Below are 19631 nucleotides of genomic sequence, written 5' to 3' on the forward strand. Positions count from 1 at the left end.
TCTGTCCTTTTATTTCTAACCTACTTGTATTTTTATATTTGAAAAAGATTTATAATAGGCAGCATATAGCTGTGTATTGCTTTTATATTCATTCTTACAATTTATGCTGTTAATGAGGATTTTAGGTCATTTACACTATTATAGTTACTGATATATTGATACAGGTTTAAATCTGTAATCTTGCTACTTGGTTTTTTATTGTCCTATTTGTTTCCTTTCTATTTTTTTTTTTTTGCCTCTTTTGGATTAATTGAACATTTTTTCCCAATAATTCCATTTTATTTGTTTGGCTGACCCATTAGATTCATTTTACTCCTTATTTTGTAATTTCAGTGATTTCTTTAGGATTAAGAGCATATATATCTAACTTACCACTTTCCACTTTTTCTAGTGATATTTTTTACTGTGCATATAGTATAAGGACCTTATAATAGTATGCCTGTTTTTTTTCCCTTCTCAATATTGGTGCAATTATTGTCATACATTTTATACTTTTGTAACATACTCTTATATGTTACAAATCTCACAGTACGTCATTATCTTTTGATTATCAATGGAATAATTTGATGGGATTTAGATAAGAAGAAAAAACCATATATTTACCTATGTAGTTACCAATTCTGGTACTTTACATCCCTCTATGGACGTTTATATTTCTATCTGGTATCATTTCCCTTCTGACTGAAGGACTTTCCTTAACATTTCTTATAGCACATGTGGCTCTGCTGATTAATTCTTTCAGCTGTTTATATTTTGAAAAAGTCTTTATTTCTTAGTTTTGAAATATTTGTTTGTTGAGTGTAGAAATCTTGGTTGACCTTTTTTTCTTTCAATGCTTTAAAAATGCTGTTGTACTCTCTTCTAACTTGGTATCTTAGCTTAGGCTGCAATAACAAAAGTACCATAGATTCAGTAGCTCATAAATAACAGAGATGTATTTCTCACAGTTCTAGATGCTGGATATCTGAGACATTGGTGCCATCATGGTGGGCTTATGGTGAGAGACCTCTTCTGGGCTGCAGATTTCTCATTGTGTCCTCACATGGTGGAAGGGGGCAAGAGAGCTCTCTGGGGTCTCTTTTATAAGAACACTAATTCCATGACCTAATCACCTCCCAAAGGCCCCACCTCCTAATACTATCACCTTGGGGATTAGGTTTCAGTGTACAAATTATGGTGAAACATCCATTAGCATTTGGATTGTTTTTAACAAGAAGTCTGCTAACATCCTTTCTTTTGTTTCTCCACATATAACATGTCCTTTCTCTGACTACTTTTAAGATTTTCTATCACTGGTTTTGAGCAATTTGATTATGATATGCTTTAGTATGGTTTTCTTCATATTTTTGTGGCTCAAATTCATTAAGATTCTTGGCTCTCTGTGTTTATAGTTTTCATCAAATTTGGAAAAATTTCAGCCACTATTTCATCAAACATTTCTCTATTGTGCCCCCTTTCCCTCTTTTAGCAATTCTAATTACATGTGTACAAGGCTGCTCCATGTTGTCCTTTAGCTCACTAAAGCTTTGTTAAATTTTGTACTCTCTTTTCTCCCTGTGATTCATTTATTAATATATCTTCAAGTTCACTGATCCTTTATTTATATTTTAAAGATTTATTTATTTATTTATTTATTTATTTATTTATTCATGAGAGACACACACAGAGAGAAAGGCAGAGACACAGGCAGAGGGAGAAGCAGGCTCCATGCAGGGAGCCCAACATGGGACTCGATCCCGGGTCTCCAGGATCACGCCCTGGACTGGAAGGCAGCGCTAAACCACTGAGCCACCTGGGCTGCCCTCACTGACCTTTTATTTCTGAAAATCTAGTCTACTATTAATCTAATCCAGTGTATATTTCATTTCACATATTGTAATTTCACCTCAAGTTTGACTTGGGTCTTTTTATATCATTCATGTATCTATTTAAATTCTTGAAGATCTATAGTTATAAACAGCTATAAAACAATTATAATAACTATTACAATGCCCATTTCTGCTAAATTTAATATCTGTGTCAATTATAGGTCAAATAGGATGGATTGAATTATATTTTCTTTATGAAAGAAATGCTTCTCTGGGCTGTTTTTTTTTGCATTCTTGAAAATTTTTTTTCTAAAAGTTTTTTTTGAAGTTTAATTTACATACAATAAAATTCATGCTTTTAATGTGTGCAATTCAATGGCTTTTAGTATATTCATAGAGTTACACAACCACCACCATTATCTAATTTTAGAACAGTCATCATCATCACCCAAAAAATCCTTATACCCCATTACAGTCATTATCCATTCTGTCCCAACCCTACCCTGCCCCTGGAAACACTAGTCTACTTTCTGACTCTGGATTTGCCTATTCTGGAAATTTCATGAAAAGGGAATAAGTATGTAATCTTTTATGATTGGCTTCTTTCACTTAGTATAATACTTTCAAGATTCATCCAAGTTAAACATGTATTATATTTCATTTCTTTCTATTGAATAATACTCTCTGGTATGGATACAACACATTTTGTTTATCCATTCACCAGTTGATGGATATTTGGGTTGTTCTTATCTGGGAAATTTTTATTGGATGTAGAACATTATGAACTTTACCTTATTGAGTACTGGATATTTTTATTCCTGTAAATATTCTGACTTCTGTTCTGGGGTGCAGTTACTTAGTGAAAATTTCATCTATATGAATTTTGCTTTTAATATTTGTTAGGCAATACCACTGTGGTGTTCAATCTAGGCCTAATTATTCCCCACCACCAAGGTAAGACCCTGATGTACTGTATCCAATGCTCCATGAATCTTGAGGTCTTCCAGTCTGGTTGGTAGGACAGGCACTATCCCCAGCCCTGTGTAAATGTTGGGCACTCTGACTTCCTATCCATTCAGTTAGTTCTTTCTCTAGTTTCTGTTAGCTTCCCACCATGCGTGCACAGATCTGCTTGGCTAAATACCCATGTGAGATGCTCTTCAGATCCCCAGAATTCTCTATGTGTGTAGCTCTGTCCTACGAGCTCCAGCTTCTTTCCAGTCTCTCGGGTGTGAATTCTCAACTCTGTCCTATGAGCTCCAGCTTCTTCCCAGTCTCTCAGGTGTGAATCCTCAACTCAGGGAAGCTGCTGGCCTCCTCCTGGGCTCCCTCTCTGTGCCAGGGCTGGGAGACTCTCACAAAAAAATGTAAAAGCCCTGCAATAATAAGCTTATTTCATTTGTCTCCCATATTTCAGAAGGCCTTGTACTTCATAACCTGATGTACAATGCCTTTGAGACTGTGGTTTCATATACTCCGTGTGTTCTTAGGTCATTTTGGGTAGGAGGGTAAATTTGTTTTTGTGACTCTATTTCAACAGAAAACAGATGTACCATGGCCCATAATTAAAAAGGTTAAGCTACTTCATGGTAGCTGTCAAAGCAGCTGCACAGAGAAATATAAACTCTCTACATATGACATCTCTATATATGAGATGTCGATATCGATATCGATATATTCCTGCATTTTGGAAAAAGATTAGCTGTGTCTTTTGTTTCTTATGGTAGATAATATGTTAATAACTGTGCCTTTAGGAAATCCATGTGTGCCATTTACCTCCTTGAATGTGGGAACATTTATGTCTCCTCTCACAGGTGATCAGCGAGTTTGAAGCCTCTCCTGACTCATTTTCCTACAGAATTCCCAACCTGAGTCGGAACCGTCAGTACAGCGTCTGGGTGGTAGCTGTGACTTCGGCTGGGAGAGGCAACAGCAGTGAAATCATCATGGTGGAGCCATTAGCTAAAGGTGTGCCACTGTAGTAAAGACCTCATTTCCCACTCTAATTGGATTGTGTTTAAATCCCTATTCTACCAGAAATAAAGCTTACAATGCCCTAAAAATCTCTAGAAAATCAGAACATCACGTGTTATCACATTTCAGCTTAAGAAATAAGGTTGCTGCTAGTTAGCACTGGGCTTTTATGCAAATCAGAAAAGAATCCTTCTAGAAGTGAACATGGCACTGAGAGTGAGTGGCTTTACAACTCAAAGTGTCTTAAGGAAACTGAAGAAAAAGAACCTCCACTCACCCCTTGGGTGGGTGAAAATCACTACATACCAACTTCCCAAGGAAGTTCTACTTTCATCAAAAGCAAGCATCATACTTCTTAAAGAGAAATGCTTATTTTAGGGCCTATGGAATTTGGAAATTTATGAATATAAGAAAATCTTTGGCTCTTCTTCCATTGATGGAATGCTATAAAAAAAAAAGACCTTAATTAACAGTGGGAAGTCAAAGTCACCAAAGAATAAAAGTTCCCAAAAATTAATGTAGAATCAGCACACTGAGATGTTATACTGGTCCTAAAAAGCACATATAGGCACAGAATATTCTTATTCTACTTCTGTTAATTGCTACCACCCAGTGTTTAGGGTACCACTAAATTACCAGTTTTCACTAGTAAATGTACTAACATCATAATTCCAGGCCAGCAGGAGATGCCTCCTGATTTTGGAATACACCACATTGGCAATTTGTTACTAACAAGGCTGCTAGGTGCCTAAAAGAGAAAAGAGAACATTCCAAGGTTGCAATTTTACCTATAAGAGATCTTGATAACATGCTTATTAATGTGATAATTACAAAAAGGTCAGAATACAATAGTGAGGGGAGAAAAGAGAATGCTGTCACATTTTTTTTAACAAAATTGCAGATAAAAAGTAAATATGTTGTTGGCAAGGAAAACACATTCATGGATTTTTGTTTGTTTATTGGGACTCTTTGATTATGATATCCAGCCACCCCGAACACACACTCTCACATTTAGAAAGCAGTGATTATCAATGAGCATAAGGATTGTATCATGGGATCAAAGCAAACCAGCAACATGAGATGCGGAGTTAGGCAATAGCTTTACCTCGTCTCTACTTCTGTGTGTTCAGTGTCAGGCAGGCAGTTGGGAAAGTCATTTTTCTCAAGAGACCTCCAGCAGGAGTCAGATATGGAGAGGGGTCAGCACCCAGATACCCATCTGGGAAGAACCCACCTGGGAAATAGAGTCAAGTCCATGAGTAGTTCTGCAGAGCATCAGCTTGCTCTGGAGAGGGAGAAGCACATGTTGCTGGTTTGCTTTGATCCCATGATACAATCCTTATGCTCACTGATAATCACTGCTTTCTAAATGTGAGAGTGTGTGTTCGGGGTGGCTGGCTGTCATAATCAAAGAGTCCAATAAACAAAAAAAGAGCCATGAGTTTATTTTCCTTGCCAACAACATATTTACTTTTTATCTGCAATTGTGTTTAAAAGTGTGACCGCATTCTCTTTTTCCCCCTCACTATTGTATTCTGACCTTTTCTTAATTATCACATTAATAAGCATGTTATCAAGATCTCTCAGAGGTAAAACTGCAATCTTGGAATGTGATGTCTATGACTGCATCTGGCCTGGCTACGCTTCCAGAGGGAGTGTCCCAGAAGACAGTATCCCAATGTATGACAAAGGTGGGGCACATTGCTTTGCCTCTGGAGGACTTGTGTCTTGGTGTCAGCTTTTATGTCTCCCTTAAGAAGGTAGCGCTAAGAACCTGTCAGTTCCAGGCCTCTCAGCCTTCAAGGAGGCCCCTGCTGACAAAGGTCCACCTGGGCTTTTTCCTCTCTGCTCCTGCTACTTTGGGACTGTGCTGATGTCACATGTCTCAGGCCAATGCTCCTGTTGGAGCATCTGAATCACTATCCCAAGCAAACAGTTGCTTCAGAAGAAGCTGCTCAGAAAACATTCATTTTTTCTTAACATTTGTGCTGAAGATCAAGTTAATTCAATAAAGTCAGGAAAGTTCCACAAAATTGGTAAATAGAAGCTGTTCCAGTTTTACTTCTCCATCTTTTGGGGCTTTATACTTTGTGTTGTCTATTCTCTCAGATATTAAAAGTATATTTTAATGTGTGATTTTTGGTGTTAAGATAAATTGCTTAATAAAGTGCTCTGACAAATAATTGGGCTCATAGAAAACACAGCTTGGGGCTGCTAGGCTTATGAAGACCCAAATATTTAATTTGGGCTCCTCAAGTTTAGTCAAAAGAGGGGGAAATGCCACAATAGAAATTTTCAGCTATTTGTATGTTCTTAACAAAAGAATCTCTTTTACATATATCATTATTTGGCTATGCAGCATTCACCCTTTTTGGGAGTGTTGTTATATGGGGGAAGGTCATTTTGGCTTTTTTATAGATGAGGCTGTGGCATAATTGGTTTTCTGCTGTGTTTGGTGCCCCAGCTCCTGCACGAATCCTGACCTTCAGTGGCACAGTGACTACTCCATGGATGAAGGACATCGCCTTGCCTTGTAAAGCTGTTGGGGACCCTTCTCCTGCAGTAAAGTGGATGAAAGACAGGTAACCAGTAACCTAATGTATGCCTTTAGTGAAACTCTAGAGATTACATCAGACATACCAAGTTGGGTCTAGTGGTCTAATTTTCTATTCATTGACACTCATGAAAATTCCAGGAAACACCAAATCTTCGGAGATGGGAGAGGAGGTACGGACATGGAATAGGATCTTGACTTTAGCACTAAAAGGGTCTGGCATTTTGTGTCAATCTTCCATAAATTCAGAGCCTTTACGTTCAACAGAACGCTTGCAAGGAAAATAGTGTGACCAATCCAATCATCTCTGTACTTTATCATGTGAATTTCCCATATAACTGAGATAAACAAGCCCAATGTCACCTGAGACCTGACAACTATCTTTCTCCTTCTAAGATAACAGTTCAACCAACCCTACCTCAAATGCTCTGAGAAATAACTTAAAGAAATGGAATGCATTAGGACTTTGCTAACATAAAATCTGGTTTTCCATACTCAATAGTAATTATTAGAATAATCACAGCCAAGATAGGAGGCAGAAAGTGGGTGAGATGTATTCTGTCCTATAACTTTTCTAAATGCTTTCTCTATGTTCAGAGGAAGAAATTAGGATATAAATTAAGGGCTGACAATTCACTAATGAGCATGGAGATTTGATATAAAATGGATTCAGAGGAGTGCCTATTTTAAACAAAAGCCCTTAAAGGACATAAACTATCGAAATAACAGTCTTGGTCCAGGGACCACTTTTCTCCTCTTTTAAAATCAGTTTGTCCAAAGAAATAAATAAGCTCCCAAGGTCAGGCATCCTGCCTAATGTGGGGATGGCTGGACAGTTGCCACCATGGCTGCAGTTACAATGGCGAGGGAACTCTTTATTCTAGGATCAACTCATCACCCTCTTGAGAGACCATGGTTCATGGGGTCAAAATCATTAACAACTATAGATCTAAGCAAGTCTACAGGAGACTCCCATATTTAGTTGTCCCTATGTGATTGTGTCAAAATGGCACTTCTGTCCCAGAAGGAATTCCCAAGAGGGAGTGGCTGGTGCCTATATGGTGGAGGAGGGAGAGGCCCATTCAGCGTGTGACGAACATTGCCATATGTGAGAGCCAGAATCCAAGCCCCTGGCACAAATCTACCCTCCACATGGCGTGTTTTACAATGAATGAAATTCAGCTATTTGATTGTTTTTGTCATGTAATCACAATTTAGTTCCAAATATGTTGTTTACCTCAGAGAGAGTCTTTATGCTTTTCCCCAGCCTCAGCTAATTTGGATTGTAATTTCTTTAATCTGTGCCCTTTTCTTCCTGTGAGGTAGTAACGGGACACCCAGCCTAGTAACGATTGATGGGCGGAGGAGCATCTTCAGCAACGGGAGCTTCATTATCCGTACAGTGAAGGCGGAAGATTCTGGCTATTATAGCTGCATTGCCAATAACAACTGGGGATCAGATGAAATTATTTTAAATTTACAAGTACAAGGTACAATAACTGGGGACTCTTCTTAATGATATTTTTATATGCATGCCTATATGCAAAGAGTAAAATTGAACAAATTTAAAAATCAGCCTCTCTAAAGAGCTAATTGCTATTTTCATATTACAAAAAAACATGTTCATTTCAGAAAATGTAATGCAGCAAATCAAAAAACATTCATAATCCCAAAGATAACACTATTCATATTTTTGCGCATAGAGAGCCTAGTCTCATTTTTCTTTATGTGTGCATCGCTAAGTCCTTGATAATTTCCGCTAATTGCACGGTTTAGTCTACATATGTGTCAGTAGAACCCAGAAAACACACACACAAAAAAAATTAGTCTGAATTGAAGTCTGTTATCTGCTGAGTAACTAAACTTTTATATGTAATGTACATTAAGAGGTCATCAGATGAAAATCTAAGCATATTGCTATAACAATTAGTTGAATCTTTAATACAGCATATGTGTTTTTTCTTGATATCAAACACAAAAAGCACGTGACAAATTCAAGATAATTAAATTAAAATCGTACCTAAAATCCCAAATGGCCATTGAGCGGGTTCATGTTTGGGTGCATACCCATATTTTATTAGTAGAAAAATCAAAGGGTATGTATGCTTCTTTGGACTTAAGTGTTGTCACATTAATAAATCACAGAGAGTAAAAATAAAATTGGTATTGGGAGGGAAGAGGAGGAGAACAACCATATTGTTTAAAAAATAATGCAATATTGGCCTGAAATTCCAAGTAAATTGGAGTCGAGGGAATTCCATTGTGTTTCAGAAAATTGGCATGATATTGTGACTCTAACAGACAGGTTAGGTTTTCCCACCTTTGGGTTAATATATATGGGCCTTTCTCAGAGAAAAAGAAATGAGCATTTTATGGGAAGTTTCTATACAATTTGGATAACCTGATTCTGAAATCCTTCAATGTTTCTGTCCTCGGTGCTGATCCAAAATAATATTGAGCCCCATTAGTTAGAAGTATGTATTCTTCAAAACCTCATATGAGTGTGCAAGTTCACGTGCAGACACCCAATGGCACACCTTTGATTTTCAGAGCTGTGTGTAGGTGTGTGTGTGTATGTGTTGCATCTTGGGGGAGTAGCTTAAAAAGTGAAATTTTTTGCTATTCTTTTTCCCACTAGCCACTGTGCCCTCCCCCACTCCCCTTCCCTTAAATTTCCCTCACCCAGTCTTCCCTCCCTGACTCTCTCCTCCCCCTTCGCATCTCTGGGAACAGAACAGCTAAGTGGATGCCATTTATCTTTTTCCCTTGGATCATGGCTGAAATTCAGAGCAATGCACACATCCTTAGTAAGCGTAAAGAAGATTTCAATCAGTGATGAACGACTCAGAAATTCAAGGAATCAGTGAGGAAATGAGTTAGACATAAATCCAAGGAGAAATGCAGTTGAATTTTTCTTAAATAATAGACTCACTCTGCTCTGTCTCTTTAACCAAGGACCTCAACTAAATAGACATTTTGACAGAAGTGAATTGCATATTTTGGCAACCTAAAACACTTATTTAATAAATGGCTGTTAAAAATGATTTGGTAAATGGCTGTTAAGGCAGATTAAAGATGTGAAAAACTAATTCTTGTTTTCTAAAAACTGTTTCCTATCTAGTTCCACCCGATCAGCCTCGGCTTACAGTGTCCAAAACAACATCTTCTTCCATCACGCTCTCGTGGCTCCCTGGAGACAACGGGGGCAGTTCTATCAGAGGTAATGAGCAATAGGTGTCCACAGTAGTTGATTGTCACTATCCTCAGGCTGAGAAGTGACACATCTCCATCAAGTAATTGTTATGTGTCAATTATAATTAATGGCCCCACCGCCTAAACAGCAAGCCACGCATCTATTTTTATGGTATTTACCAAAACCCATCATTCATCCAAGGCATCCCATTCACAAAATTACCATTGTGCATCCAATCCAAGTGGAAGATTAATGAAGGCAGGAAAGAAAGAATTTGGTAACCTCTCCCCCCAAGATTCTTCTTCCCCATGTTGTCAACACTCCATCATTCATTCGCTCCTATACTCAACCACTCATTTGAGTGGTTATTCAATTATAACAGTAACTGTATAATTATAATAGTGGTTATTCAATTATAACAGTAACTGTATAATTACTAATTAAATATAACAGTTACTGTTATAATTTTTAAAGCACGAAAAGATGGAGAACCTAGAGTTTAGGTGAGAAATGATCCATTTGCACAAAGCTTTTGAAAGTAGTCCATAGCAGAAAAGAATAAAGGAATTCTGTTCTGAGGAATGAGATAGCATGATAATTCTGCATAGAGTTGGAGCAAGCTGTGGCCACAGGAAAAGGAGAGAATCCAGAGGAACAGACAAAAGATGCACATTATATGGTCTCATTCATTTGGGGAATATAAAAATTAGTGAAAGGAAATAAAGGCAAAGGAGAGAAAATGAGTGAAAATATCAGCAAGGGTGACAAAGCATGAGAGACACCTAACTCTGGGAAATGAGCAAGGGGTAGTGGAAGGGGAAGTGGGTGGGGGGTTAGGGTGACTGGGTGATGGACACTGAGGGGGGCACTGGGCAGGATGAGCACTGGGTGTTATGCTATATGTTGGCAAATTGAACTGCATTTTAAAAACATAAAATAAATTTTTAAAAAAAGAGTTGGGGATGGGGGCTTGGTCCTAGAGCATGGGCAGGGAATTCCAAAGAGAGAGGACATTCCTTCTTCTGAGTGAGGAGGGTGATAGACAACCAGAAATAGCGAGCCATTTCAGGGTGAAGCCAGCAGTGTGCTGGAGCCAGCTCCTTCCAGCTCATGAGAGCAAACTGTCCTATCTCTTCCCCGCCTTAAACTCAGTGACTGCACCCAGGCTGGGGATTGTCACACACACCAAAAATCAGAAATGCTACTGGTCAGGGCTCTGTTTTATTTAAGATTTTATTTATTTATTTATTTATTTATTTATTTATTTATTTATTTATTTATGAGGGAGAGAGAGAGAAAGCAGGGAGGAGGAGCAGAGGAAAAAGGAGAAGCAGACTCCCCTCTGAGCAGGAAGCCCAATGGAGGACTCAGTCCCAGAACTCTGAGATCATGACCTGACCTGAAGGCAGACACTTAACTAACGAAGCCACCCAGGCACCTCTCTACCTTTTTTTTTTTTTTTTTTTAACAATCAGTTGCTGAATATTTATTAACACTTCACTGAGTAAATTGGAGGATGTTCCCTTTTTGGGAAGGGGGAGAGAAAAAGGTGAGATTATTTTTTTAAATAATTGGCTGACTTGGAGTGAAATTATGTTTGTAGTTTTGAGGAATATGGGGAAGATTTGTAACAGCTACCGTGGGAAATGCACAGGGAGTCATTAATAGAGCAACAAAGTCATTGCCAACAGGGAGCGAGGTCCCAGCTGCATATAAATTACCCAAATTGTGGTCACAGTTTTCACAGTTTAATGACTTTGTCAAGTAGTGCTAGACACCTGGAAGAAAAAGTGAATCGCAGGTTACCAGAGCCGGTGACTGGAAGAATAAGTGTGGCCAAAGTCAGAGGAGTGAGTGAAAATAGGCTCCTGGTGGAAATGGTTTACCGAAGGTTCTAGGCTGGTTAGAGAACATTGTTATGGAAAAAAAAAAAATGGGGCATTGAGGGGAGAGTTAGAGGGACTCTAGGACTTCAGGCTCAGATGAAATAAAGTTTTGGTTCTGTAAGTGTGAGAGCCTGGGAGAGGTGGTACAGGAAGTGTCAGAGCAGAAGGTCATCAAGGTGAAGCCAATTTTAGTAATGAAGGGTTTCTAAGCAAAGACAATCCCCTGATTGTCCCTGAAACACAATGGTAGCCAAAGCTGTTGGCATGGGGTCTCCTATTGCCAAGGGTTAGAGGAGCTTCCCAGATGTGACTTGGGTGGAGGAAATTAGAAGGAAAGTGTTCTTCCCCATGACATTCAGAGCAGCAGGGAGGTGGTTTGGGCAGAGCTGGAGTTGAAGCCAGGAGATGACATGGGAGCATGGAGAACACAGATCCGTCACCCATCTGTCAGGTGCTGTAGGAGCTTTGAGAGGTGCAGATCAGGAATGCTCAAAGAGAAAATGAGTCTTGGAAAGGAGGAGGGACCCCAAGGCAGCAGGGGCTCAAAGGGGAGGGAAGGAGTAAAGAGTAGGGAAGATGTGGACCCTGACCACAGAAGAGGAATCAAGGACAGATGACCTCCGTGTGAGAGGTCCGCAAAACACTTGATGCTGCCTGTGTGGGCTTGGGAGTCTCTGCAGTGCTTTGCCCATGTCAAAAATGGAGCCTGGAGGATAGCAGTCCACTCAGGGGCGGGGGGCGGGGGGGGGGGTTGAGGACACCATGCACCAGGCAGGCTGGTCCTTGATTGCCTGGGTGTGAATGTGGAGGAGGCAGGGACAGAGAAAACAGGACCTGTTTGCCCCCCAGGAAGTGACTGGGGTAACAGGGATGATGGCCATAACAAGGAGGAATGTCTCAATGATCACAAGGGCCAAGAGTGCTGGCTTCAGTTTCTGAAGGTGGGGTTTGAATCTCACTTACTTTAGGGGGCCGTCAAATGGTCACCTAACCTCTCTGGACCTCAGTGTCTTGCTCTGTGCTGTGGGGATAAAAATCACTATCTTCTAGGGTTATGTGAAGTAACGAACCTAGTGGGCTGAGGACGGTGCTTGGCACATGGTGAACACTCAGGAAATGGGCAGTTAATGTTCATGCTAGTGGAAGCACAGGTGGTAGTGGTCATGTACAGAAATGAATTTTTGGAGGGATTTTTCAGATGAAGGAGAAGCCAGGTCACCATGGAAATGTTGGGATGGATACAGGATTTAGAGCCAGTTCCCTTGGTGATCATGGCCTAGGAGATTCCTACCCCCCTTGATAACATACCCCTTTTCCGGAGCTTTAGTTCTCTTAAATATAAATCAGCTTCAGAGCATGCTGATACCCAAGGATTCAGGCTTGTGTGCCCTGAGACTGGAGACTTAGTGTCCATTCCCTGCTGCTTGCTACACCTTTTAAAAGGAAATGGGGAGAAAGTGGTTTTATTTTCACCACACCAATTAGCAATACACCATAGTAATGTCTGGTGTGGCCTAAATACTAATCAAAACATCATCATAGCCCTCCTCCCAGCCTGGGTTCAATTTCCTGGCATCAGGGAGACTTCAACTGTTCTCTTCCAAAGATGCATGAGTGCTGAGAACTCTCATCCCCTACAAAATACAAACGTCCACCAACTTCTAGTAGAAAGGAAATAAGACTCTTTCGAATATGTCTTGTGCTCTGTAGGATACATATTGCAGTACTCCGAGGATAACAGTGAGCAGTGGGGAAGTTTTCCAATCAGCCCAAGTGAACGTTCTTACCGCTTGGAAAATCTGAAGTGTGGTACTTGGTATAAGTTCACTCTTACTGCCCAAAATGGAGTGGGACCGGGACGCATAAGTGAAATCATAGAAGCGAAAACATTGGGGAAAGGTATGTGTGCTTCCTGGTGTCTACATTTCCTCTACTTTCCAGATTTAATTTGGGGACTGGAACCACAGAAGATGTCATTATATTTGCATGTTTGTTTGTGAGTTTGAACTTTGTTATTCCCAAAACGGGTTTGGAAGTGTTGCGGTGCAATGAGAGGAATGGCCTGTCTTCACAGAATATCCTGATTCCCTTCCTTCGTTATCTCACCTGCCGTGAAAAAGACAAGTGTCATTTGCAAATCAAGGGTTTCAGTGCCAACATAGAGTGCCCCAGCTGAGTTACCATGAAATATGACATTTACCCCTCACCTTCTTCTACTGTGATCTTCCCCCTCTCCATCGCCCGATGCCCCCTCTATCCATAACTTGCATTTTGCCTCCAAGGCCCCACTTTTCAGGTGAGAAGTGACTGAATTAGACTGTTGGCTTTTAATGTGAATTGGTTTTTAATCTGAAACATGAATCTTTGAGGGGATGAACCCCTGGGGATGGAGGGATCGGTGCTCAGCAGTGAAATTGTAGTCTGGGGACACCAGTAAGGGGAGGAGTACAGTGGCACAGAAGAGTGAGTGAGGCAGTGAAGAGAGGGTTTTTGGAACTTCCACTCACATCTGACTCTTATCGAGTGCATGGAGCCACACTGGATAGCAGCAAAGGAGCGAGAGATGGGAAGGCAAAGGTGCTACTTGGACCTGGCACCTGAGTTTTGGATAAGATTCAGCAAGGCTTCAGAGGATGAGGGATTTATGCAGAAATATGTCCACTAGATCCCTGGGTTCTAGTAGGAATTGCTTAGATAGCAAGGGACACCTGTTGGTACTTCCCAAATCCAACTAGACTATTCTTGAGTCAGGTCCTTTCACCCCAGAGTGGAAACAGGTCAGCTCAGCACACAGCCCTGGTTCCTTCAGAACCACTCAAGGAAATGCATACGTGAAAGTAGCACTGTTCTTCAAGAGCTCTGACGTACACAAAGATAGCCTCTACCCACCCAGTTTTCCCTCTAGTACCTACGTAGGGAGATAGTTGGAGATTGCCCATTGGTTTATAGGTCCCAATAAATAGTGGACAAATTGGGAGTTGTCTATGACCAAGACTTGGACTGAGCTCCTTACCCAGGTGGGGAAAGCAGCCAAAGGGGAAATGTGTGACTATGCAGATGGCCTTCATTTGTGTATCCCATGAGCTGACCTCCACTGTGCACTCTCCTACAGAGCCCCAATTTTCAAAGGAGCAAGAACTCTTTGCCAGCATTAACACCACGCGCGTGAGGCTGAACCTCATTGGCTGGAATGATGGCGGCTGTCCCATCACCTCCTTCACACTGGAGTACAGACCCTTTGGGACCACAGTCTGGACCACAGCTCAGCGGACCTCTCTTTCCAAGTCATACATTTTGTACGACCTGCAAGAAGCCACGTGGTATGAGCTACAGATGAGGGTGTGCAACAGTGCCGGCTGTGCAGAGAAGCAGGCCAACTTCGCCACGCTGAACTACGATGGCAGTAAGCTGGCTGGCTTTATGGCCCTCCTCTTTGTGTCACAGGACATGTGCATGTGCTTACTGTCCCTTTCCCATGCAACATTCATCCTTGGCACAGAGTGACCAGTGCCCACAGATCTCTTTAGGCTTCGGGGCCATTCAGTTGGCTCCCTGTGGGGCTCCCTAGTTCACTGCATTCCTTGAGACCATGGCTCTGTTCCAGAAATACGGAACTGAGGGCTAATGGGAATCTCCTTAGGGAATCTTGGTGCAGAAGTGGTTTCTCTTTGGGCTGAAGGATTCTTTACCTTCACTTACCAAACATGTGCTTCTGTGCATTTGTCAATGACTATGTGCTAACACTGCTTTTGTTGTCTCCCTACCCATTCCCCACCCCATCCCAACCCACATAACTCCGCCTTTGCTCTCATTTAGCCCTTAGACTGCATGTGCCAAAACAGTCTTCATGGTAATGGAGCTTATGGCAGTCCCTAAGCAGAAATGCAGGCACTGATGAAAGCGGTATATCATAGGATATTAGCATGTGTCCCACCCCCCACACACACACACGCACATGCAATTTGCATGGACTTTCTGAAAACTAGGCAAGGTATCTTGTGATGTTTAGTGAACCAAAAATAAATGATACAAATTTTTATCCTTTTTTATTCTACAACTTGTATCAAAGGCTACTTATTGATATCTGACCAAATGTCCAGCCCAGTGAAGGTGAAAGATAGTGGGTCATTGATGATTATGCAGTTAGGGAACTTTAGAAAGTCTCAAATAGCAGCATGTTGGTGCCGATTTCTACAGCTTTGCAGTGACTTTGACTCAGGGAAAAGCAGTGATTGAGTTAGCTGCTCAAACACAAGGTAAGACCCACTACAGTTCATCAGGATATTGGGAGCTCCTGGCTTAGCATCCCCTCACCCTTCCGAGTCTTCTGGCCAATGCCACTGATCAGGTCAGACCACAGTGTTGGATGGCTTAGCCCAGGAAGTGTGTACCTGAGCAAACACCGCCCATACTTTATTCATCAGTAGGCAGGCTAAAGGGTCTTCCCTCTTCTGCCTGTGTGTACTTGGGATCTTGCTTAATTAAAGCTCCAGCAAGAACTTCCTTGGAGCACAGGTTTTACAATCCTAACAAAAATATCCATGAACCCAAGAACTCTCAGAAAAACAACCAAAGGAAGCTAACCAGGTGATGTGGAGTGGGATCCTCATTTGGTCATTTTCTCCTAGATTGTCATGGATGACCCAGAATGAGTTCTTTCTGCTCTGGCACAATGGAAACCCACCCCCAAGTTTCCTACCCAGGGCCATGTCACCACAAAGTCTTCCCCAGCCAACACCCTATCTGGCCTCCAGCATTTCAGGCCTGGGGCACTTGAAAGTAGGAAGAGCCTTAGGTGGAAGCCTTCCTGGTATTGGTTACTCCAGCCTGGGGTTCTGCAACTGCAGTGTACTCTGTGCCATGGCTCTGGAATGGCTAGCTCAGCAACTGGACTGTAACCCTTCTGCTCAAGAGCTGATGCTCTTCGTGGGCCACCTCTAACTTTCTAGCCCTCAGTTGCAAGTAATGTCATTCAAGGGTGACCCATCCCGAAGTACCAACCATAGTCAGAGCAGCCCTTCCCCGTGGCTTTCTCCTCCAACATGGTTTAATTCTTTGATCTTATGAAATAAAGGACTTTGATTTACCAAACTTTACTTTGCATTTAAGAGTTCCCCCAAAGTCCTCTGCTAGCAGGTACATATTCGGGCAGAAAGCATATTTCTTACTTCAGCTTATTGGCTTACATTAATTGACTTACAATAATCACATGCTGGCATGTAGCTTCTCTATAATCTGTGTAGGTGCCAGAGCACCGGGCTTCACTGTGCATATTGATGATATGGTCATGCTAATCTTTTAATGAGAAATCACTCACAGGCAAAATTTGAAACTGTAATTCAAACTTACAAAGCACTCTGCAGAATTTAAGTGCTTGTCTTCTAAAAAAAAAGAAAAAGAAAAAAATGATGCTCTCATTTTATCCTGGATCTTAGGTTATAATCATGCAAAAGTTTTGTGAGCTACATTTAAATTTCTGAAATCTGAAATAATTTTATTACACTAGGATATAAAAATACATATTTGCATTTTCATTGAAAGGGACTGTGGATTTCTTGGAACTGATCTCATAGATATATAGCTTTAATATCTCTTTTGTCATATCTGACTCAAGATTTTTCTTTCATTTTGGGAGAAACAAACATTGACAGCCTCACACCTATACCAGTCAGGTCTCAGATTCTTCTGTGTCTTTATTTTGACTCTTTCTTCTGCCATTTCCTTGGCAAAATGTTTGCATGCATCCTTGTGTTGCCTTGGTTTTGCAGACCAGCTTCACCTGCATCCCCTTATGGGGGTTCTGAGCAACCACAGACATGCTTTCCAGCTGAAAACACTGCACAGTTCAAAGAACACTTTTCTTGGCCTGGGCAGATAACATAGGGCACTGGGATTCTATTATCCCTGCTCTACTTACTAACTGCAGGATAAAGACCATTTTTGCTCAGGGGGGAAATTGGATTATTTTTGCATTATTTTTCCTAAACCACTGACTTCCTGGCCCTTGTTTTACATGAAAAATATAGTGAGATGGAGCTTCTTACATAATGGAAGGTGCCAATATGCGTGCCCCATAAAAGTGTGGATGCATGTTTGAATCTCTGTGCCCATTATATTCAGCCTCTGCATAGACAGCAGCTTCAAATATAGCTCAGAGTCCAGTCTACTTAGGTGTTTCCTTATGATTCTAAATAATCTGAATTTCATAACACTGTATAATAATGCTTGATCGTTAAGGAGTGTGCTTTGGAGACCTAGATGTTTCCTTTTCGAAAATTTATCTTCAGTCTTTACACCCTAAAATGAGAGTTTCTAAAGTAGATAAAAAGCAAGTGAATAACCAAACAGAAAGGGACGTTAGGCTTCTTTAAACCAGTGTATCTGGAACAGTCTCCCTGCAGACTCCTGTCCACTTGCCAGACCTACTGTTCCTTCTTTGATGTGCAGGTTTTTCAAGTAGCCTCTATAAGTTGTACTATAGGTGACAATTCCAGCTAAATGCATGTGGCTTTTTTAAGCACTAGCCTGGACATTGTGCTTTCAAGTGCCTGCACCCAGCAGTATATTGCAAAATGAGTCCCTTTCAAAGAAATGGGCTTCACCCTTTGTGCAGATCGTGATTTGATGCGCTGTCAAGTAAGTTGCAAGTTGGGCAGAGGAGGGGTGTGAGAAAATAAATAAATTAGCAAGGACCTAGATAAAGAACTCCTCTCATTGCTCATCACCCTGGACACCCTTGGATCACACAATGTGCCTCTTGTAACCGTCATCCCTAAAACCTCCACCATGCTGTCTTCATTAATAGTCATCTAACACCATGGCCCTGCTTTCAGGTACAATCCCTCCACTCATTAAGTCAGTTGTCCAAAGTGAAGAAGGGCTGACAACCAACGAAGGGCTCAAGATGCTGGTGACCATCTCCTGCATCCTGGTGGGGGTCTTGCTGCTGTTTGTGCTCCTGCTCGTGGTACGGAGGAGGAGGCGGGAGCAGAGACTGAAGAGGCTGAGAGGTGAGTAGTGGCCCCACAGTCAACTGCTCGTGCCACCATTGCTGGACAGCCAGCCTGGTGGGAGCTAACCCCCAAGAGAAGGGCTTTTACTCTCCAGGCCAGGTCTCCCAGCTGCCTGACTCTGTGCTGTGCCTTCATCAGGGTCACAGAGCCTTAGGGGAAGAGTCACACAGATGCTACTACTCAACACCATCAGAAATTGAGTGAGGGTCAACCTCACACAGGTCTCCTAAATCCTAGACATCGTTGGCAAAGAAAATTATTTTCTCATGGGTTTTTCAACCCCCCTCGCTTTAATTCTAACCATTCCAGCAATGCCATCAATTACGACTTCCTTTAAAAAGATCTATCACATTTGCTGTGGCAATGAGAACTATTTTATTGCCGGGAAGCGGAAATTGAGGGCTTATGGTAAAGCATTGTGAGACAGAAAACACACACTTTCCCAAATTAGAAATTTGAGCTGAAGCCCAGTGTAAGAGTTTCACTCAAACCATAAAAAAAACCATGGAAGACAAGAGCCTAGGCCAGACGAGAGCCATTGTGAGCAGACACCATTATTATAACGTCCAGCTCTGTGAGGTCCTGGTGACAAAGCTATTTCCAGCTTCTGGCTAGAGCCTTTCCTTGCCTTTGCCCTTGCCCTGCAGTGTGAGGAAAATGAGCTCTTTCCAACATGAAACTCAATGCAGGAAGAGTATTTTTAAGTCTTTTCCTTTTCACCGTCAGGATATTTAACCAAGCACGAACACAATGTTCGCATTTAATCAGTCCAGTGTGGAGTAATGTCATGCAGCATCCTGCATATTCCTCAGAGTTACATCTTAGGAACAAGTTTGAAAGCCCTGTCCCCAGTACTTATCTGTGATATGCCCCAGACATTGTGGGGATGTTGAAACATTGGCATCTTCTGCAAACACTTCAGTTGGCTATAATCTGATTAGAGCAGCAGAACATGGTGATACTTTCTCCTGTGTGCACTTATGGGAAGCATTTCTCTTTATGTGGCCCTAACACATTTTCCTATCAATTTGCTTCCACTTCGCTGACAAATTAAAATATTTGAAGTACATCATGCTCCATCTGGACACGTTAATAGCCCTTCCATTCAAATCTCCTGCAGCCCCATAATTCAGATGAGCCATCGATCTCATTGAAATATCCTTCCTAAATCACATTAACCACTTATTTAGTTTTGCAGACTTA

The 19631-nt window shown here is 41.3% G+C and overlaps 1 protein-coding gene across 3 annotated transcripts in view; it reads left to right on the forward strand.

Annotated features, from left to right (window-relative positions):
• Positions 1 to 19631, forward strand: part of DSCAM (DS cell adhesion molecule) — a 731493-nt gene that overhangs the window by 666252 nt on the left and 45610 nt on the right. For 2 of the 3 annotated variants that reach the window (XR_011997624.1, XR_011997625.1), the window contains exons 21-27: positions 3623 to 3776; positions 6247 to 6364; positions 7659 to 7826; positions 9458 to 9556; positions 13126 to 13314; positions 14528 to 14818; positions 18249 to 18425. Coding sequence is in view for 1 of the 3 variants with exons in the window: in XM_072740401.1 (XP_072596502.1) it covers positions 3623 to 3776; positions 6247 to 6364; positions 7663 to 7826; positions 9458 to 9556; positions 13126 to 13314; positions 14528 to 14818; positions 18249 to 18425 (1192 nt within the window). In the remaining 2 variants the exon portion in view is untranslated. The remainder of the gene's footprint in view (positions 1 to 3622; positions 3777 to 6246; positions 6365 to 7658; positions 7827 to 9457; positions 9557 to 13125; positions 13315 to 14527; positions 14819 to 18248; positions 18426 to 19631) is intronic. The other variant, XM_072740401.1, reaches the window with a different exon arrangement.

This window comes from Vulpes vulpes, chromosome 15 (assembly GCF_048418805.1).
Source record: "Vulpes vulpes isolate BD-2025 chromosome 15, VulVul3, whole genome shotgun sequence".
Classification (NCBI taxonomy): Eukaryota; Metazoa; Chordata; class Mammalia; order Carnivora; family Canidae; genus Vulpes; species Vulpes vulpes.